Source organism: Pogoniulus pusillus, chromosome 33 (assembly GCF_015220805.1).
Source record: "Pogoniulus pusillus isolate bPogPus1 chromosome 33, bPogPus1.pri, whole genome shotgun sequence".
NCBI classification, from domain to species: Eukaryota; Metazoa; Chordata; class Aves; order Piciformes; family Lybiidae; genus Pogoniulus; species Pogoniulus pusillus.
The window spans coordinates 6,310,224-6,331,768 of NC_087296.1; the positions used below are offsets into that span (position 1 = coordinate 6,310,224).

General features: G+C 39.8%; 1 protein-coding gene and 1 long non-coding RNA gene across 2 annotated transcripts in view; both read right to left on the reverse strand.

Moving 5' to 3' along the window:
• The window catches only part of LOC135189635 (uncharacterized), a 932,873-nt gene that overhangs the window by 729,657 nt on the left and 181,671 nt on the right, over positions 1 to 21,545 (reverse strand). The window lies entirely within an intron of this gene.
• Positions 694 to 21,209, reverse strand: HDAC2 (histone deacetylase 2). The gene is made up of 14 exons (XM_064170147.1): positions 21,018 to 21,209; positions 14,975 to 15,087; positions 14,415 to 14,532; positions 13,456 to 13,530; positions 12,579 to 12,717; positions 11,445 to 11,586; positions 9,040 to 9,132; positions 8,826 to 8,934; positions 7,354 to 7,494; positions 5,355 to 5,463; positions 3,170 to 3,300; positions 2,047 to 2,202; positions 1,278 to 1,335; positions 694 to 1,075 (listed from the first exon to the last, which is right to left on the reverse strand). Exons 1-14 carry the CDS (start codon positions 21,067 to 21,069, stop codon positions 1,045 to 1,047), a joined length of 1,467 nt encoding a protein of 488 aa, XP_064026217.1. The 5' UTR covers positions 21,070 to 21,209; the 3' UTR covers positions 694 to 1,044.

The following is a 21,545-nucleotide window of genomic DNA, read 5'->3' on the forward strand; positions in this document are numbered from 1 at the left end:
AGTGGGTTTCCAAACAAGATCAGTTTAGGAGCTTATGGGAGCTTCAGAGCTGGAGCTGTCCTCTGCATGCAGCCCAGGTTAAGAAACGTTAGCCTGTGTAGAGTAAACAAAAGCCAGTTTAATTCAGGCTGAACAGAGCCCCATGATGTCCCTATTGGACTGCTTCTGAAAACTGAGCAAGGATTTGTAAAGGTACTGCATACAAGAGAGCTTCACCAAGGTTTGCACTGTAGTGGTGCTTCCTCCTCATCCCTCAAGTCAAACACAGAGGACAAAGCTCTTGTGCAAAACACAGAGCTGTTATTTGAGCACCAGTGAGCAAGGCACTGCTCTTCTCATGCTTCATAAACACACAGAGGTCTTAGGCTGCTGCTGGTTGCATTGCCCACGGTTTAGACCAACTGATAAGAATGGGCCACCTTCACTGGGTTTAACATTTCCCTTCAGAGGGATGAAGCATGTAAAATTCGGCAGGGCAGTTCTACTAATATCCAGCTTTTTTCTTTGGGCAAAAACGGGGTCCAGAACCAGAAAGGGCAAAAAAAGTGGAGACAAAACCAGAAAGGACACAGAGTTAGAGAGTTCCACGGCTCACCTTGTGTTCACTAGCTGTCCATTTAAATCTACTCATAGATAGATCTGGTGGATTTATACAGTTTCTCCTCTTTGTAGTTCAATGATGGACAAAAGACAACCAAGTACAATTTTTTTTAATAAAGATAAAATTACAAAAAAGGTAAAATCAGCTCAGGAAAGGCAAATTACTTTAATAGATCAGTTTAGACATTTAACATAACAACTCACATCCATTTTTAAATACTATTACATAAAGCATGGTGAAGAAAAGAATTTCTGCCTGGTAATTAGAAAACTCACAATACAACTTGCCAAAAAACCAGAACAAAGCCGCTTGAAAATAAATACGGTCCATGCCAAATAGTACAAAATGAAACCAGCAGTCTCTCTCAATACAAAACCTCTTCTTCCAGGTATTCTCCAACTCTACTATTATGGTCTGCAACTTGAGGAGAGGCTATCTTTTGTTCAAGGATTGTTGAGCTGTTCTGATTTTGCTCTGTACAAAGGCAAAAATAAACTGTTCAGTATTCATTTTTTCTTACCTGGTTTAGAAATGCAGTTTCTGCTGCCATGGATCTGAAATATTGAACGTTCTGAGGAACTGAACACAATCACTACAGAATTTAAAGTATTATAAAGTACTGACTGAATAAAACATTTCCCAAAAAGGTGACATTCATGATTAATTAATGTTTTACCCTTTGGCATCTGTCTTTTCACCACTGCTGTCCTTGGATTTATCCTCCTCCTTAACATCTGAAAAACAACAAGATTTTAAATATACCAAAAGATGCAAGAACACCTCCAAAGGCTTCAGAAGCAAAGAAGCAGGACCAAATTACATTTTTTAGTCTATATTCCTAGCCAAAGGGAAGTAGCTTTTAAAAGCAGCCACTGGTTACATGTTAATGTATAGTGTTAAATTTATCCATCTAAACCAGAGGTTTGGGCACAAGGTACAAAACACCTCAAGGCAAGTCTCTCCTGACTGGCCATAACGAAGGTACGCAGTAATGAGACTTGGATTTCCCCAGTGCTGCTTCAATAGTCTCATAGCCCTAAGATGTAGCCCATTCTTGGAGAAGTCAGGAGTTCTTAGACTTGCATTATGCCCAGCTTCTGTTCCAGAGAGAACTAGCTGGCTTACCTCATGAAAGAGAACAGCAGCAAAATCTTGCTCTAATGGATTTAAAAACCAAGAACCCATTTTAGGTCTATTTTCATTAAGCTATACAAATCCCTGGCTCTTAAGATTTTAAGATTGTGGGAAAGCAACAGTAATGCTTGGGTGAAAATGCTATACTAGTGCGAAAGGCTGTATCTTGAAAGTGATTAAAATTAATGAGATGCTTTAAATATGATGGAAAAAAGAAATCATCACCTCAACAGCTAATTAACTGTCAACAAAACCGGTATCTTTCTCCTGGCAGTTCTAAAACATAGGATAAAATGACACCAGAGTCCCACCTGCTTTTTTGTCCTCTGTCTCTTTTTTGTCTTCCTCTATCCTGGCTTTCTTTGCTCCTTTCTTATGATCTGCAACATTTCGCCGCCCACCTTCCCCTTCATCTTCAGAATCTGAAAACTCTTCATCACAGGCTATGCGCTTGTCAGATGCTCGGACTACGATTCAGAGTGATGCAATTAATTGAGTGTAAAGTCCAACTACAATAAGCCTAATAAAGAAGAACTATCAAATTAAGAATGAGTAATAATATACCACAATCATCTAATGTTGATGAATAATCATGTTGAGGAAATACTATCTTTCAGGATAACCTGTTCTAGTGGGAGGTGTCCCTGCCTATGGCAGGGGGTTGGAACTACATGATCTTTTGAGTTGCCTTCCAACCTAAACCATTCTAGGATACTCTGGGAATCAACAACTTCTGAAAATAGCTTTGCAGAGACACAGTGGGAGGGTGAGAATACTCTGACATCAAATGAACTTCAAATATTCAGAACTAAATCACAGTAGAAAACATTATGGTTTCAACAGTTTGGAAGATGGACAGCTCACCAATAGGAGGTTATAAAATTATTCCAATCACCAGAGGTTAAATACAGCAGCGAAACATTTAACTATTGCTGAAGAACAAGAACAACTCCCAGTCTAAACAAAGGCTAACGAAATGTAGTGCTCTAAGCATGGAAAACTTCTTTTGTAACAAAAAAGCAAAGCAAACAGTACTTTTGGAAAACACAGTATCTCACTGTACATCAAGGGAGAACACTTTGTGAACAGCAGAAGATAGAAGCAAATTCCTGTAGTCTTTTAATTAAAATTAATCTGAGAGTTCTGGAGTTAAGTACTGCAGCAGCCAACCTGTTTCATAAGATGCAAACACTCAGCACTTATTGAGACCCCCCCCTTAGACTTATTTCAGCACTTATTTAGACTCCTTTAACAGGTTCAGATTTGTGCCTTAAGAACAGTAAAACTGGCAGGCCAGTGGTAATTGTTTTCACTCAGGGCAAAAAAACCAACTGCCAGTGTTCCAACACGACAATACCAGGACTAAGGTTCTGAACAAATACATCTAAAGGAATTCCACTTGGACATGCTCTATCATGAAAAGGTCTTTCTTACTAGAAATGCGTTTGTCTGGATCTTCTCCATCCTCATCACCACTGTCTTCATGAACAGCATCCTCAGGAATGGCCTGCATCTGCACACCAGGTGCATGAGGTAACATGCGCAGGTTCTCAAATAAGCGCTGCCTGCAAGTGACAGACAAAAAACAGAAGTTGTGACTACACAGAAGTAGCACTGCCCTGGATTTTGTACTGAATTCTGGAAACTCTGCATTCAGAGGTTGCCTGCTTCACTTAAGTCATGGTTTCATTTATTGTTTTTCTTTTCTTAAAAAAAGGTATGTGAGATTCAGAGTTTCCATCTCTAACAGATTGTTAGTACCCACGGTGCACCTGAACATTGTTACCTCTGAATTTTTCACTTATTTTCATCAACTTTAATCTTCAACTCCCCACAAGGTCTGCACAAGTACTGCCCACCTGGGCTGAGCCAGCTGTCGCTTTGTAGGAAGCTCGAGTATCAAGTTAGGTAATAAACTATCCTCCAGCAGTTTCATAGACGGAAAATCAGACACTTAAAAGCATGAAGACTTCCCAGCTGCGTGCAGCAATGATGTCAGAATCAAATGTGACACACTTGGGTAAGATTCCTTATTGACTGTTTCAGGGAGAACATAGAGAAGCTTTCTCCTGTCTAGGGAACCTCATGTGATGGACAACACTGCAAAGGACCCCATGCAGGAACAGGAAGGCCACTGGACTTCTCTTGGATCTCAAAACTATTCCAAGGTAAGTCCCAGCTGACAGAAAGGTTTGGCAAGCATAAAACATTTTTAATAACTATCTTAGTATCTTCCTGCATAATTCGAAGATCTAAAGAGAAATTGGTGCTTTTTTGGAATCCTCAGTGTCTTCACCTCTGCTCAAATCATGATCTGACAAAGCAGTTTTGCCAGTGCAGGGGGTCTCCTAAAGCTAGGTCTCTGAGGAAGCATATGACTACTTGAAGGAGAATTCTGAAATCAAGGGCCACTGCCTTTCCTGGTGCTAGCTTGGTGCTAGTATGAGGAAAGCACACACAACCTGTGCCCTAGGATGTGCTTATGAGCAAGTTTTGAAGCCTACTTTCATCACAGAAGCTCAACAATCTACAGCAAGCAGCCTGGCAGACCACCAGCTGGAGCACTACATTATCACAAAGAAAGGCTGTGAATTTTATCAAAGAGAAATACATGAGGTTTTTCCCCCTTGCACAGTATTAAAAACCAAACCTTCATTTGACTGTGATTTCTGTATTTGTGTTGTGTGCACCAATCACAGCCTACACGTCATCCACTTCAAAAATTACTATTATAACTGCTTTGGTGAATTTTGCAATTTGACAGCTTTACATGTTACAGCAGTAATAGCAAGCTTACATAACTAGTTTGGAATTTTTATTCAGCTATTTTCAGTAACCAGAACTCTTCCTGTGTACCATTAAGAGCCTCTTAAACTTGGGGCAGGGCTGAGGCTTTATTCTTCTAAATTGAGAGCAGGGATAAGCCATGGTAGGCAAGGAGTGCTTCAGGCTAACCAACTATCTCTTATCGGTCAAGTACATAATTGATTGTAGGCATGCATTACTCCATCCCTGAAGTAAAACAGTCATTTTCAACCCAAACTTCAGGATATAAGGCAGAATAAATTAAGTACCAAAAGTGGCATAAGCTAAAAACACCTATCTGCTAAAACCTGGCACGAACATTTCCCAAACCTTGTCAATTTGGCAAACCCACACATGCAGCACTATTGTGCCACTCTGGCATGTCCAAGCTCACACCTGACTTTTCAGTTTTACAGCTGACAGCTACAAAAAATGACAGTCTCAGTTCATGTTTAGGCACAGAGCTGAAAATTAGAAATCCTAATCATCACAGCATACCAGCTTCTTTCCTGGCAAGATAAACTTTCTACAGTATTAGAAGGGGAAGCCAAGCAAAATATTCATGGCTCCAGTTGCTGGAAAAAGTAAAAACCCAAGATGGGACTTGAATTTCCATATTTACAGTTGCAGGACTTTGTAAGATACAGACTGTTGTAGGAAAAGACTTCTAAAACTACCTCTTCTGACAAAAATTTAAAAAGCTAGATGTATTCAGTATTTACTTTTACTGCCTAACAGGGAAAGGCACACAGTTTTCAAGTTAAACCTCTAAAGAAGTGTGACCTGCTTGATGGGTAAAGTCATCACTACTTACTTGATCTTCTCCATATATTCTGGTGTATTCTGATTAGTCATATTTGAAGGACTAATATGAAGCTTGAAGTCTGGTCCAAAATACTCAAAGTAGTCGTTGTATGGCAACTCTATAAACCAAAACACAAAAAGACAACTCTGTGACACAAAAAAGGTTTGAGATGTTTTAAATACAGCAGTGGTTTTGACAAGATTTCAGGCAGAGAGCTATCAAACCTGAAGCATTCAGGTATGCAATACTTAAGTGCTGTCTGAGCTGCTCAGTGCTCTTCCCCTACAGCTTTCCACTATGAACTTAAATTTATTAGCAAAATACAAAGAGCAAACTCTACTGTAGTCATGTTGGAACATACAGTGGAACACTGAAGTAGCATTGAAAGATGTTACTTCTGCAGAAAAAAAATGATCAAGTGGTGACTTCTTACAGCAGTTTTCAGATTTAATTAGCTTGTAAGATCTAGGTGAATGACCCAAAATATTCCTTCAGCCAAACACAGTCATGTATTACCAGGCTGAAGATCACAGCCAGTTCAGTATCAAGTCTGTGCCATACAGTGGTTCAGTGATGCCCATGTCTGCCCAATCTTCTTCACCCACTTTGTGTATGTTGACAGGTAACAGTCCTCTGACTGGAACATCTAATCACCAAAATTAAGTCGGTGAAGGCTTCATATCCAGGCAAACATAGTATTTTTTATGGAATATGACATATCTTTCCAAAGTCAAAGCAGTAAGAAACCCCACAGAACCTTTAAGAAATGAGACACTGAAATCCACCTTCCAATTGAACTTGTGTTGCCTCTTCATTTAAGGTTATTACAGGATAAGCAATCTTGTTAGGTGGATAGAAAGGAGATGGGAAGATTAAGTTGCTGTTGTGACATTTAGAAATGCACTGTTACTTCTTAGAACAGATTAAAGATGACAGAGACCCATAAACTTGAGAAGAACATTAAAATAATCCAAAAAGCATCATGTATATATCCACTGAATGGGACATGCTAATGGAAAAGAATCCCAAGATGAGAAGATACTACTCTCTCTTCTAGGTTTGGCTGATGAGGAACATACATTGACATGCAAGATGGAAAAATACACATATTGAAAGGTACTGTCCAAACATTCTTTTCTCACCACCAGCAGCATTCCACTCAAGTCAAACGGAAACAGTATGAATCCAGCAAGAGATACATGAACAGCAAAAGGTTATCAGCAAAAGCTGCAGCCCAGCATGAAAACTGCCAGTGACTGATACGAAAGCCAGTCCAAATCACTAATTTTCATGAAAAGACAATCAAAAAACATGGCCAGAAGTATGTTTGGCCAGAAGGGCATGCAGGATCTTTGGGGATCTTCCTTAGAGAAATTACTCTACTACCCAACCATTCAACGGAAGTTACTATATTTGTTTGGTTTGGGGTTTTTCTTTTGTTAGTTCGTTTTAAGACTGCTTCCATAGCCAAAATTGAGTCTAACATAGGACTGGAAAGCAATACACTTCCACAGTGACTTTTAAGTCATAGGTACAAGGAAGAAACACTTATGTAAAATGTATACTTGCACATGCATTTAATTTATTCTGAATACCATGTCTGTGATGACTACCTTGTACAGATCTACACCGCTACAACCAAAATGTAGTACACATTCTATCACACTGATGACATTCATACTAAAAACAGTTACAAGGAAGTTTCCATAAATCTTACAATTTCTGTAGTTTCCATAACTGATCTGGTTATCTGAAGAGTTTGCAAAGGCATAACAAAGCCCCAAATGCTTCAAGTTCTACTGCATAAAGTACTGGAAATTTCTTGGTTAAATTCTAACAAGGAATTTCTACTTTATTCTGAAGCAATACATTACAGTTAGTCATAGAAATATTTTCACAGTATCATCAGGGTTGGAAGAGACCTCACAGATCATCATATTTACTACATGTTCACCTAACTCTTGTTATTACTTCTTAATAAAATATTAATGTAGGTATTAGCACTTACCATTAGGAATTTCACAATCTAAGGCAACAGCAGTTTCATATGTCCAGCATCGAGCAACATTACGAATCGTATATCCTCCTCCTCCCAACATCAGCAGTGGCAAGTTAAAAGTCTTTACAACTTCCACACATTTAGCATGACCTGTCAAACACAAGAGAAGTTGACAATAGAAACAAAATATCTATTAAGCAGCAAAATACATAATGAACTATTTTGTCAGACATATGCAGTCACAGCTACCAAGAAAGAATCGCACTGAGTCAAGTAAAACTGAATTGTCTTCCCCTAGAGCTAAGCACAACCTCACAGTAAGTAAACACCTACAGATCAGAAGTGTACAAAGCATACTGAACATCATCCATCCCCGTCTTTAGAGACTTTGCATGATGGTCTAGCAAAGCTGTTCTGAAATGCTCTCAGAACCTTTAGCATTTTGTCTTTTTGTAACTGATACCACTACACATAGAGACAATTCCTCAGTCAAATTCAAGGAGGGGAGAAGTTAAAACAGCAAATCAGTATTTGGACCTTTCAACTTCTCAACCCAAACCTGTATTAGAGGTTGCTAAGTCTTGCTTACAGAGTGAACTGGTGCCAAGACAGTATACACTCCAGGGAGATGCAGCATACTGAAAGGCATCTGTAGGAGGCAGTAGCTCTCTTGGTTTCCAAGATATGCAAGATGCAAAAAAATCTGAGCTGTATGGGCAACTGAAGTAGCTTTGTCACCTGGTGCAAATCAAGAAAAGAACCCTGAAACACTGCAGACCTAACAAAGACTACTGCATTATGTTGCCTACAAAACTCTATTTGCCTCATTAAGACAACAGAAACCCAAGAAAACTCAGAAATTATTCAAGCAAGCTAGAATTAAAGCTTAGAAAGGGTTTGATACACACTAAATATTTTATAATTTAATTAATAACAATAAACTCCAAGAACAGTAGAAAAATGAAACAATCATACTGGTAGTAGTTATGCTGTTTGATAAATTAACATTTTATCCCAATTTTGAGAATCACATTTTTGGGTAGAGTTAATAAAAGTTAATAAAAATTCACATTAACACAATGCTCAGTATCACAAACACCACTCTTAACTTTAATGAGGCAGTGAGTATTCTCATTTCATTAATACCTATTTTATGCCCAACAAGGTGTGTGAGGTTTAGATCTGTGGTCCTACTAAGTGAATCAACTAAATTTGCTATTTGCTGTAGGATGACTGTTGCTGTCCTGTCATTCCAGAACTTTGCTTAAAAGCCACAAAAAACCTGTGCATAGAAGGGAATCACTTGAGTGGCTCTGAAGAACACAGAAAATCAAGCTCCTTAACTTTTCTAGATAGACAGAAGAGACAACTAACTGTAGTAATAGACTCCACTCCTCACCATGCATGTGTCTTGAAAAATAGTATGAAAGGTAGATGTTTCTATTAAATGAAAAATTACAGACAAACATTTTTCTGCTTACCTTTAACAGTAAGATTAAAGCATCCCAGTCTGTCACCAGACAGTGAATCTGCTCCGCACTGTAATACCACAGCACTGGGCTGGTACATCTCCATTACTTTGGATATAATCTATAATCAACACAAAATAGCCGAGTTGTTAATTCACATGAAGAAAATAAACCCACTAAATGAAACCAGTATCTATCTAGAGAGCTTGAAAAAAAATTTACTCACTGGTTTGAATATCTGTCCATAAGATTCATCATCTATACCATCTCTCATTGGAAAGTTGACAGCATAATATTTGCCTTTTCCAGCACCAATGTCCTATAAGCAAAGATGACAAAAGCTTTACTGCAAGTACAGAAGCACATAATGTGAGCACAGAAACAAGTCTGCACAAGTCTGCTCAACTATTTTGTACCATTATTCATGTCTGTGAGAGAAGAGAGGCCAAGTAACTCACTTGATTCCCATTCTCCCATAAAATAATTTTGGAGTGTAGGAGCCATACTCAAGACTAAATTTATAGCAAGTATGTTTGATTTTATTAAAAGAATTAAGACAAAACATAACTGATCAGTTTAGTCTGGTAAAAATAGTTAAGCAAAGCCAAGCAAGGAAAACAAGAGCAGCAAGGTGATATATGTTTTCAGTGCCATATAGGAGGTTTTTAAGCCATATTCTTTGCTCCAAATACAAGCTGAAGAAGTAGCTGGAGAAAAACGTAGAGAAGAAAATTAAGTACAGGCCACAGATGTATCTCCTTGAATGTATAAATATGCTCCATTAAAAATAATAAATCTTTTATTTGCTCCTGCATCAAATAAGCATAAACTGGACCAACTAACTAAAAAAAGTACAGAAACAAGCTTGAATAGAGTCCACTGGCAAAAGCAAAGACAAGGCTTGGCAGTCAAAACTGATGTCAATAACCAGCAACGGCAGATCAAATCAAGCAAAAGTAGCACAGTAATGGCCCCCAGAAGGCACACGGACTTCTCAAAATTTGTTCTCCCTTTAGTTCAATTACTTTTACAAGCTCTGAAGATAGGAAAAAGCTCTTTTTTTTTTCCTGTAAGCATGCAATAATTGCAACAACCTGCTGAAGTCTGTATGCAAACAATGCTCATTTCAAAATACAGGCTAGTAGCACAAAATACAAGTTACCATGCTTGAGGCACTGTTTGTCATTGACACTGCTAAAAAAAATAAAGATACTAGCAATAGACAACATTCTTCTACTTATTTCAGCAGTGCTATCTTAAAATTCTTTGTCCTGGGTGTGGTGAGGTGAAGAGTCCATAAATTTCTCTGTCAACGGGAAGTGCTGTTTCTAAAAAACCAAGATATCTAACCCTTCAAAAAAAATCGTAGCCAAATTCAGCTACAACAGCTTGTCATGATAAACATCCTGCTCTGAGCTGCTTTGTTCGGAGCACCACCACCACCTTGTGGCCAGTCAAGTTAAACCACATGGATGAAAACTCATCTGACATTTACCCGCGTCCATTTACAACAGTTTAAGAGAATCTAATAACCCCCAGTAACGCTCAGTTCTAACAGCCATACTGAAATGAATGCTCAGCACCCCACTGAGCTAAAGCTCAGCTTCAATTTAGTTCTGTGGATAACATCACCACACTGAGGAGTACACATTTTGAGGATATTAACAGAAACACAAACACCTAAATCTTTTGGATCATTTTAAAGATAGCAGAAAACAAATGAATTCTTTCCCAAAGCAGCTTTTTTGTTGGTCTTTACAACTGAAGAAAGACTACCCACACATACAAACTAATGTACCAAGTTGTGAATACCAGAAGGGACGCATCCTGGGAGTGCCTCTCATAAAGAGGTTTAATGTGCAAGTCTGAAGCTAGAAATATATTAATACTTGAAATACTCTTTCAAGATGGGAAGTGGAGCAATTTCCTGTTCTAAAGGACAAGAGTCTAACATGATGAACACCTAACTTATTTAAAATATGAAATATCAGGAAAATCTGTTTCCATTCTCAACTTTGCCAGAGATTCTACACCAGTTTAGATGACCACCTCCACAGGCCAATGCTACCACCTTCAAGATAGCTGTCAGGCTTAGTGCAAAGTTATCTGAGAGGCATGCTAAAGTTCTTTGGCAGTGAGCACCATGAGAATTCAAAACGTACTTTATGCCACAGAAACACTCCAAAACGAGAACAACTGTATTACTAGGCAAATAGAACACAGCAAATCAAGTTGCAGCTGAAGCTTTTTGACTATTAACCCTTTTGCCTGTTAAGCTCTAGTACGAAGTTGTTCTAAGATCAGAAGTTTTAAAGCCACGTGATCTCCAATCAGCTCTTTTTCACTGTATGTGAACTGAAATCTCCAAGTAACCACTGTAAATACACCACAACATCCTGATGGAGACATTTCCAAAATCTGAGTAAACCACCTTAAGTATATGTTTGCACCAAAAGTTTGGGCAATAGATCAAGATCAAGAAGTGAAGCTGCTGACTTCATACACTTCCCCAGTATCTTTTTTTTCTGAAAACTTGCTGCACTGGACAGTTATTGTAATTTGTACTAAATCAGAATCTACTATGATCCTAATAAACAGAAATGTAACACCTAATATCATGTTCAACCTTACCCTTAGGTCCCCTGTGCCTGGAAAATATTCACCATACTTATGGAATGATACTGTCATGACACGATCTGTGGTATAAAATGCTTCTTCAACACCATCACCATGGTGGATATCAATATCAATATACAGCACTCTTTGGTGATACCTAGAAAGAAAATAATGTATGAGAAATCCTCATTAGCTGTTATGGTCATAATACACTGATACCAAACAAGGCAAAAATCTACAGAAAAGCCCCCAACCAAACACTAAAAGCCAAGATTATGATAATTATGATGATTTTGATTGAAGTGACCATATTCTCTAGAATTCTCAGTACAGTTTGAATAGTAAGTTTATCTTCAAAATAAATGGAAGTATGCTTGTCCCAAGCTGTCTCATTTTGTAGAAGCTGTACCTTATGTTGGTGTTCACACCACTTTGTTGTTCACAGCTGCTGCATTTGCCCCTTTCACAGGACATTTCTTTCTACTTTCTCAATAATTACCAACAAAGTCCGCAGCAAAACATCTTGGCACACACTTCAAACAGCACAGTGTCAGGAGCAGGAATAAACCCACATGTTTCATAAACCCACAAAACGTTACTTGTTTTCCATCAACTTTTCTTCTTCACCTCTGCAACTTGTAAAGAAAGGCACCTTATTATTTCCAACTGTATCAGACTTACTGCTAGCATGAAATTATTACACTGCTACTGCTTACTTTTTCCTCAAATATTGTAGGTTTCAGATCAGTTGGAGGTGGACAAAGAAGCGAAATGTTTGAAGCCTCAGAGTAGTGGAAACAACAGAAACTATCCCTTAAATTCTAGATGTTCAGTAGAGAATAAAGTCTATGAACATCAGTTGATGTGTTCTCATCTTGCTTTGCACAGTGCTATAGAAAGTGAGTCTGAGCAGCCTTATTCCAGCAGGGCTAAGATTCTTCTCTTAAGACATCGCATCAGACAGCTTCTTATAGTAACATAACCCAGAACTATTTTAAAGTTTCCTTCCTTTACATTTCTGAATTGAAACTGTAGAAGTTCAACACAGGCTATGAAAATACAGCCCATAATAGTTACAATCTTTATCTTTGAACATTTAAATACTTTGACACTTTCTATGATTTTATCCTGTTCCCACCATAAACTTACTTCAGTAACTCAAGGATGGCAAGCACGATATCATTGACATAACAGAAACCAGACGCCTCTGATTTCTTGGCATGGTGAAGTCCTCCAGCCCAATTAACAGCCATGTCTGTTTGTTGTCTGTTCAATTTCACTGCCCCAGCTGCAAAAAAACCATACAGAAATGAAATGCACTCATAAACTTCTGAAGGTCTTTAAATGTATGTGAAGCAGTATCTTCTTTAAGTAAGCTATTCCTAGATCTGATTTCTAGCAATACTGACATACTTGATATATCACAGAATGGCAGAGGGTTGGAAGGGACCTCTGGAGATCATCTAGTCCAACCACCCCACCAGTGCAGATTTCCAGAGGATGGTATCCAGGAGGGTTCTGAATGACTGTAGAGATGGAGACTCCACCATCAATCTGGGTAACTTGTTCCAGTGCTCCATCACCTTCACCCTTAAAGGAATTACTTGTCATGTTTAGATGGAACGTCCTGTGTTCAAGTTCATGCCTGTGACATCTTGTCCTGTCGGTGGGCATCACTGAAAAGACTGATCCCATTCTCCTGGCACCTACCCTTGCAAGTACTTGTAAGCATAGGTAAGATTCCCCCTCAGCTTTCTCCTCTCCAGGCTAAGAAGCTTCAAGTGCCTCAGCCCTTCTTCAGAAAGATGTGCTATTCCCCCCTAATCGTCTTTGTAGCCTTTCGCTGTATCCTCTCAAGCAGTTCCCTACAAATGTTTTGTTTGACAGCCTGCAACTGATACATGATTAGAATTTCTTTATAACAAAACCCAACAACTTATATTTACTTCACTTTCAAATACACTATCAAAGTTTTAAGTTGATGACATAAATGTAACAAAACGGCTGACAAGCAACCTATACTCACCAACAGAGCCTCCAGTTGACAGCTGACAAAACTCAAATAGGCCATCAAATACAGGACAATCTTCTCCAACATTAACTGTGTAAGAAATGTATTACCTTTCAAAACCACCATTCCAACTGCACTGCTATACACATGGGTAACACTTAAAGATGCAATGCACAGTTCATTCAGCGTTTCAACTGTTCCCCCCGCCTCCGTCTCATTTTTGTCAGGCTATACTTTAAACACTAAAAACAATGCAAAATCTTTGTAATCTAAGATGACTCCAAAGTATCTTTTATTCTTCTCAGTTTTCTCATTAACAAGAAGTTTGATAATTTTCAGATTTTTGAAGAAGTGCTGATTGACACAGCTTATGTTAAATATGCACAGTTGCTAAGAATAAAGCATCATCAAGGGGTTACAATACTGCCCTTTTGGTTGGAGTAATAGCTGTCCAACTGCATTCTTAACAGTACTTTCAGCCAACTCCTATAATTAAAGAAATAAACTAATGGAAAGGGCAAAAAGTTAATAATGTGCAACTTTTACTATCTCCCTCCAAGAGGAATGAATACCTCATTTTCTTGGTTTAAACATGTTTCTGCACATTAATTTTTTCCCTTATCAGCTTTTTCAGAAAGATTGTGCATTAGAACACTTTGAAGACACTTCCACAAACAGCTTACAACTTAACTTTAAGCTGTGGATTAAGCTTATAGAAAGTATTATTTCACATGTAGAGTACACTCTGTGAAAGGAGAGGCAAAGCTTCCATAAACTCAAAACACGTTTTTGGTTGCTTGCAATAGTAAATTCCCCAAATCAGGGTAGCTAAAGGTAGGTACATGTTACTCTTGCTACAGGTACTCCTCTAAGTCACCCAGACCATTAAGCCATATTCATACCTCTGGACTGCTGAATACTTGGCTAAATAGCAAAGCACATTCACACAGACTCAGTCTAATTCTGACACTTACATCTCTGCATTTGCTTGCTGTACTCGGACATATTGTCAGGCCTTATCGATCGGAGAAATTTTATGTATTCATCACTATGGTACTTGGTCATTTCCTCCGCAGTGGCTTTGTGGGGCCGCTGGTAACAAGAACAAGTTACAGAAACAGTTGTTTGCAGAGCACTCTGAATTAACAATTTCACCAAGACAGACAACTCAAAAGAAATCTAATCTATTTTGAAGGGAGAAGAGTTAAACTGATAATAGTGCTGTTTTACATAAAGCAAGGACTACCCTGTTGTCAGCATACAACCTAACTCTTTGTGCAGTTACCCCAATGCACCTCCCTCCACTTCCACTCCCCCATCATAAAAACACTGGTCAAAATTCCATACTGAGATTCTAACTCAATTCTTCTGGACATAGACAATAATCTGCAGTCATAAAATACTGCTTCACTTTTAGGAGAGCTCTGAATACACTATTTAAGTATTTTCTGTTTTCACTTCTCTCCATCTGTTATGAAGCCCTTCAAAAATAACTTGAAAACGCTTCAGTGAACATTCTATTACTTATACTCACATAAATTTCCATTTTTCTGTATAAGCCATAATTTAACAGCAAGTTGTGGGTCATTCGGATCCTGTGAGGTTTCATTGGATGGCCTTGTCCATAGTAATAGTTCCCAATATCACCTGTCAATATAATACAAATGAATATTCATATCACAAAACAACTTTTCATTGCTGCTTAAAAGAACCATTCTCAGAAGGCAATCAAACAGGTATGATTCCAGGAAAAACAAAATCAATAACAACCAACCAAATCCTACAAAGGGACTACTACTACAAAAAGCTTGTGAGGAAAATAAACTGCCTGTAAAAGGTGCTGTGTCAGAAGCAGAGGGCAAAAAGGAGGTCAAATCTAACACCTTTATTAAAAGCAATTACTACAAGTTAGTGGGAGAACAGAGATGCCTACAAGACATGGCTTCAAATCAAGAGTGAAAAAAACAGTGGGCCAGAACTCAAGAATGAAGTAATGGGAAACAGAACTAAAAGGGCAGTAGAAGCTATTGATGATGTAACACGCAATACACCACAATAGAGGTTGTAGTAAACCTACTGTTCTGCAGGAGCTGATTTTAAGATACCATCCTGAGTTGGCCCTTGAATACTAGCTCCAGCAGTCACATTCCATAAGTTACCTTCAGATCCACTGCTGCGACATGCACAAACACTCCCCAGACACCTACTGCTAGAGGTCCACAATATCTTAACAGAAATTTGTAATCCAGATTAGCCCAGTGTGGTCAAATTGGAGAGCAGCTAAACACATGATTTTATCTTTTTGACCCAAGTGCCTGAAAGAATCAGTGAGCTTCACCTTGAAATTGTTTACTTATCTTCCATATCCTCCAACATGCCCTGCCTTGTCCACTGGGAATGCAATAAACACTGTTTTCACAATGTCATACTATTTTACAAATACCTTTATAGAGGTAAGAAGAAGCACCGCTACAGAACAGCTTTAGTGTCACCTCTTCAACATAAAGTTCAGCTCAGGAGGAAAGGAAAATGTCAGCTTGCAGTAGGCATCACCAACTACCAAGAAAAGCAGGCATTACAGTAAGATTTCAAGTCCCAAAGCATTCTAAAATCCAGCTTTGAAAGTGACGAGGAGAGCAATGACACTTTGAGAAACAGGTATAACCTAATATAATGTAAGATGAAGTTATCTAGAAAAACAGCCACTCAGTATCTAGCTCATAGCCATCCAGTAACAACAGAAATACCCAATTTAACTATTAAGTTACAAACTTCAAAGAACTTGGACCTACTCTTAACTTAGGTATTTACGTGGAAGATTAGCACTTCTTGTCAGTTACTAAGACCTGGAGTCTTGTAGATAGCTATTCCAAGCCTGAAGTTTTGGTCATATGCAGGTCAAGAGCATAAAGTCCTTCAAATATCACATCCTTACTAATGTGGAAGAAAAGCAAGGTGTACCAAGAGCTAGCATGTAATGAAAACCACCCATCACTAATGAAGCTAAAATGCCCTGCACACAATGCCAGAGTAACTCTGACCAGAGTACATGTATGTATGAGAAACAGTGAGGCTAAGGGCACAAGACTAGTATTGCGGATGGCCTGAGCACCTGAGCTTGTCGATACAAAGGTAAAAATCATACAAAGTGTTATGAGCATATTTGATATTACTTGCCAGTGTGGGTGCACATGGGAAGTGTAAACAATATGTAACTGAAAGAGGAAGTGGCAAAAAAAAACCACAAAGCAGCATAAGCAGAGTCACAGAATGGCTTGAATTGGAAAAGATCTTAAAGATCATCTAGTTCTAGTGCCTTGGGCAGAGACATGTCCCGTTTGACCACGATACTCGAAGCTTCCTCTAGGGATGAGATGTCCACAACTTCTATGGGAAAAAGTTGTCAAACATGCAAATCTTTCACAGTAAGGCTTCAAAGACTGAAATGTACTATTTTATATCAGACATAACACAACAAAGTCTCCAAAACGTTGAATCCTTAGCTAAAAAGAGGCAAAGTGCTAATTTTGTTCTGCACTGTTTACCATGCGATGCAAACTGTGTTACCAACCAGTGACCAGAAGACCTACTTGAAGTTGCTACACACACTGTCATATTCTGTGTTCAAACATTTAACAAAATTTTACAAAATACCCCAAACAAAAAATCCCCTAAACAATGACAAAACAAAACAACCCCACACAAAGAGAAAACCCCCTCAGTTTACACAAGTTATTCACCTACAAGACACCAAATAAAAGTAAACCCACACAATTCCTTTAAATAAACCAATTTTTAGACACTATCTCAGACTTCAGCAAGTTCAACAGATGTTACATACTCTAATACACAGAAAAATACAAGTGGCTACATGCCCTAAAGCACCTTCAGTTACTTCTGCCAAACACATAACCAACTAACAAAAGCTGCTATGTCCGTAAAAGAGTATTTAGTTTCTCTAGTTACTAAGGTACACCGAAAAATAACGTCTTTAAATTAATCCATTACAAAACAGTCTTAAGAGCTTAAACAAAGAGGCAAGAGATGAGATTTGCTTATCTTTGATAAACTGACTTCTAAGTTACATGACTTTGTCACTTAGACACAGAAATATTGTGTGCATTGACCATATATATGCTTATTATACTCATAGTTACCATCAAATTGTGAGGCATTTCAAAATTGGACCAAGTGCAGAAAACCCAACTGCTACAATGGAAACCATATGCTAAAAAAACCCCAAAAAAAAACACTTAGTAGCAGTAGATACATTTGGGCTGAATTCTGCAATGCCAATGTGCAAACTTGCATAAAGATGAATGTAAAAAAGATCATCAATGCCTGCTCGGTCCAACAAACAGCTGTGCAAACAGGCCTAACATGACTGCAGTTGCATGCGCGGGGTTGGGGGATGTGATTTGTTTTTTCATTAAACAGACAAAAAAAGGTTAGCAAAGTTCTTGCTTTTGTGCCCTGAGCAGAGGTTGGTCACCACTGTCACGCTCAGAAACCACTGTGAAAGCACTGATGAATTTCCATGAAACACTTCTGTTAAAGCTGACACCTGCAGATACGATGAACTTCTAGCTGAAGTCCTAATGCACTCAAATACTGTCTGAACATTGCCCAATTGAGACAGGTTTAGTCTTGTCTTTCTGGTTGGAACCAAACACATTCTGATGCAGATCTCTCAAACTTTTCATGAAGGCAGTCTTTTGAACACCCACATTAAACAGTACTGCTAGTGCACTGGCATGGAATATGCTTATTACCTGCAACCATGATAGTTGCTCCCTGATTCTCTGTTATTGTACTTTGCTGTACAGAAGCAGAGTTGGAAAGACCATTTGGTGAGAAGGCCACCAAACCACCTCAGTCACAAGCTGCAAGACCACAGCAGCAACCTAGCAAGAGGCTAAAGTGAAAGCTGAAATATCCTTCCATATGTAACACAGCTCCAAGTAGTCTGAGAAACATACTTCACTAAGCTATGGCCATATGTAAGACTAGAAGCATCTACTGAAAATATCTCAGATAGGACAACTGACATATTTACATTTGTGTGGTTTTCATTCTTTCCATAGTATGCTGGCTCAAACCGAAACAAAACTACTAACCTGAACTCAATCACAAGCAATGCAAATTCTGCAAACTGGATGTGGATGACAGGCTACTAAGAACAAATTGCAGAAAATGAAATCAGGTTTTGTCTCCGCAAAGTTTATTGGTTCTAGGTACAGTGTGAAGACTATTAAAGTGGTTAATTATCAGGAAATGTTAACAGCAATACGCTGGGTAAACTTGGTTAAGTTTAAAGCTAATTTACACCGAGTTTCACAAAAAGCAAGTAGGAATGTATGCATCTCAGAAGATAAGCATATATGCTTTTACTACTTTTTAATGCTTTCTAGTGCATATTTTTAAAGAAAAACAGAGTGCAAGGGTATATGAAGGAACATTTCTGAAAAAATGGCCATTTATTTCAGTTATGAATCCTGGGAGAGATATCACTACTTCACTTGTGTGCTTGAGGTATCTTTGGGGTTTTTTTGTTCTCTTTTGAGCTAAGGCCTCAAATATTCCCCTCGCTTTCAAGCCAAGACTTGACTTGAACACAGCTACATAAGCTTATAATAGTCAGCCAGATACAGCACAAGAAGAGAAATAATTATTGCAGGTATTAATTCTAAAATTTCTTGTAATAATTTTATTTTCTAAAGAAATTACAAAATACCTATTTGCTTTGGAAAGAAAAAAAAAAAGACATTAAAAAACTTTCCAAAGCTGTTTATCACACAAACCATTAAAAAAAAAATTACTTTTACAAGAGATACTTTTCTCTACATTATTGTTAACTGCATTTATCCCAGCCTACATATCAAGACGCAAGATATAACTGCTTTTGAATTGCCATTATCCTGCCACCTCCTACTTCTTCCTTCCCAGTTTCCCCTCTCTCTTCACCACTACAGCTTTCTGGCTGTTAAGAAAGTTTGATACCAACAACGAGTACCGTGGATCGCAGAAAAACTGAAGATACCCTTTATACAGCAAGCTACAGCCACCTGAGTGGGTTTATATATTTTTTCTTAATAAATTTAAACCAATACTGATTAAAACCGCACAGCATGCAAATATTTGCAGAAAGAAAGCTTCTAAAGTATCACTGCAATTTTCCTTTCAACAAAGAGAGAAGTGATTCCTCTTCCCTAGGAAAAACAAGATCCTCGGCTCACCAAAATCATCCCTAACAGGGGCCTCCTTTCCCCTTTAGGCTGAACAAAGAACCAGAGCTAGTAACAAAGAGAAGGGGGCGGCAACCACCACTCTGCCTCCTTTAATGTGTAAAGAAAAAAAAACATAGACCCCACAATATTTGCCATTTCTAAATAGCAGACTTGCTGCAGCAACGGACACCTTTGATAGCTTAGTGAGTTTAGCCATCCATCCTCATTTCCAAAATGGGGAAAACACCCAAGTGCTACAGCCAAACAGCCTCAGTCTCCATTTCCTGCCTCCTACCAATACCAGTCTCAGTTGCCAACTTAAAGGATTGTTAGCAGATGCAATAAAAAAAAAAAAAATTAAACCTCAAATGTCTTGATTCGTCTGCTCACCAAGTTTATTCTTTCAGCACAAAACCGATGAAAACAAATGTAAACTCAAGAAGAAAACGTAAAGTTCTCACAAGCTGGGGGTCAAAGGGAGCCACAAACAAGTTTGTTTCAAATATCTGAAACTGAGCACAAGTCTCGTGTACTTTCCCAGCGAGACTGACAATGCGGATCACAAAGCCGCTATGTCCTCATCAGCCAAGTCTGCAAACTTAAGGGGGCCTGAGAGCAACTCAAATGTCACTCATCTTAAACACCTACGCATGCAATTTTTGTATTTTGCTACTAGAAAGGCTTGAGGAAGCCAAAAACCCACACTCGGATGCATGCTCGCTTGGGGAGTGGGGGCTGGCATACTCTGCACACTAGAGCCCTGTATGAAAGCCAGAGGAAAGGGAAGGCCTTGGCGCAACAATCGCCAGGGGCAGAAGCTACACATGGCCTAGACTTTTTTACAGGGGAGGAGCTAGACACAGCAGCAACTCCAGGGCCTCAGTGCTGAGCGGATGAAGGGGAGTGTCTCAACTTTTCTTCTTTTGTAGGGGGTGACTGGGGGGAATGTACGTGAAGGAAGGGGGAAACAATAGCCACAGCTTTCATAACCGGGCCCGCTCCGCGGCAGGCCAGGCAGCTCACCATCCGATAACTCGCCCGGCTCCAACCTCACCGTCGCCATCAGCCCCCGCTCCCGCCACCCCATCCCTTTCGCCCAGCGGCCCGCGGGGCTTAGCTCCGCGAAGTCGCTCGAGTGCGCAGGGCCGATGGCGGGAGCGGGTCGCGGCGGCGCAGGTGGAAGCGGCGGGGAACCCCGACCCGGGCCACCATGGTGCCGCGGTGGGCTCATTCCACGGGGGAAGGCGTACCCATAACGGCGGGGAATGGGGACAGGCCGCCCCAGTCGGCCTTTAGAGGGGCTCCCCCCATTCTCATACACACGCGCTCTCCCGCGCCGGCCCCGCTCACCGTCATAATAGTAGCAGACTTTCTTCTTGCCGCCACCCTGACTGTACGCCATAGGGCCGCCGAGTCGGGGCAGGGGGGAGGGAGCAGGAGGCCGAGGCGAGCGGCGAGCCGGCACGAAGGGAGGGAGGGGGCGGGAGAAGGCGTACACCGGAGAGCGGGAACTCGCGACGCCGGGCCACAGGCAGTGCGAGCAGGCCCAACCATCGGCAGCGGCAGGGGGGAGCAAGGGGGGAGCGCCCAATCCGCATCTTCCGGGGAAGATGAGGAAAAGTAGGAGGCTGAGAGGAGAGCACGGAGAGCAAGCGCGGGCTCTTGCCTGCTTATCCTTGCCCTTGCTACTTAGCCACACACATATCCAGGCAAGGATCTAGCGGAGAGTATTCATAAATGAATTATTGGAGAAAGATCTTTCCTAGTCCATCCCTACACCGTGTAGTGGTCCTGTCCACCGTCGGCCGTCAGGCGCTGTCCCCGCCCCGCAGCGGAGGTCTCTGGTGCATGCGTGGAAGTGAGGTACTCTCGGGCCCC

Excerpts from the sequence above, each read along its gene's own strand:
- HDAC2 (XM_064170147.1), bottom strand. The coding sequence starts at position 21,069 with ATGGCGTACAGTCAGGGTGGCGGCAAGAAGAAAGTCTGCTACTATTAT. Across the intron at positions 12,718-13,455 it reads GTCAACTGGAGGCTCTGTTG|CTGGGGCAGTGAAATTGAAC; the intron begins GTGAGTATAGGT and ends GTTTTTTTGCAG. Across the intron at positions 7,495-8,825 it reads CTTTAATCTTACTGTTAAAG|GTCATGCTAAATGTGTGGAA; the intron begins GTAAGCAGAAAA and ends TGTGTTTGACAG.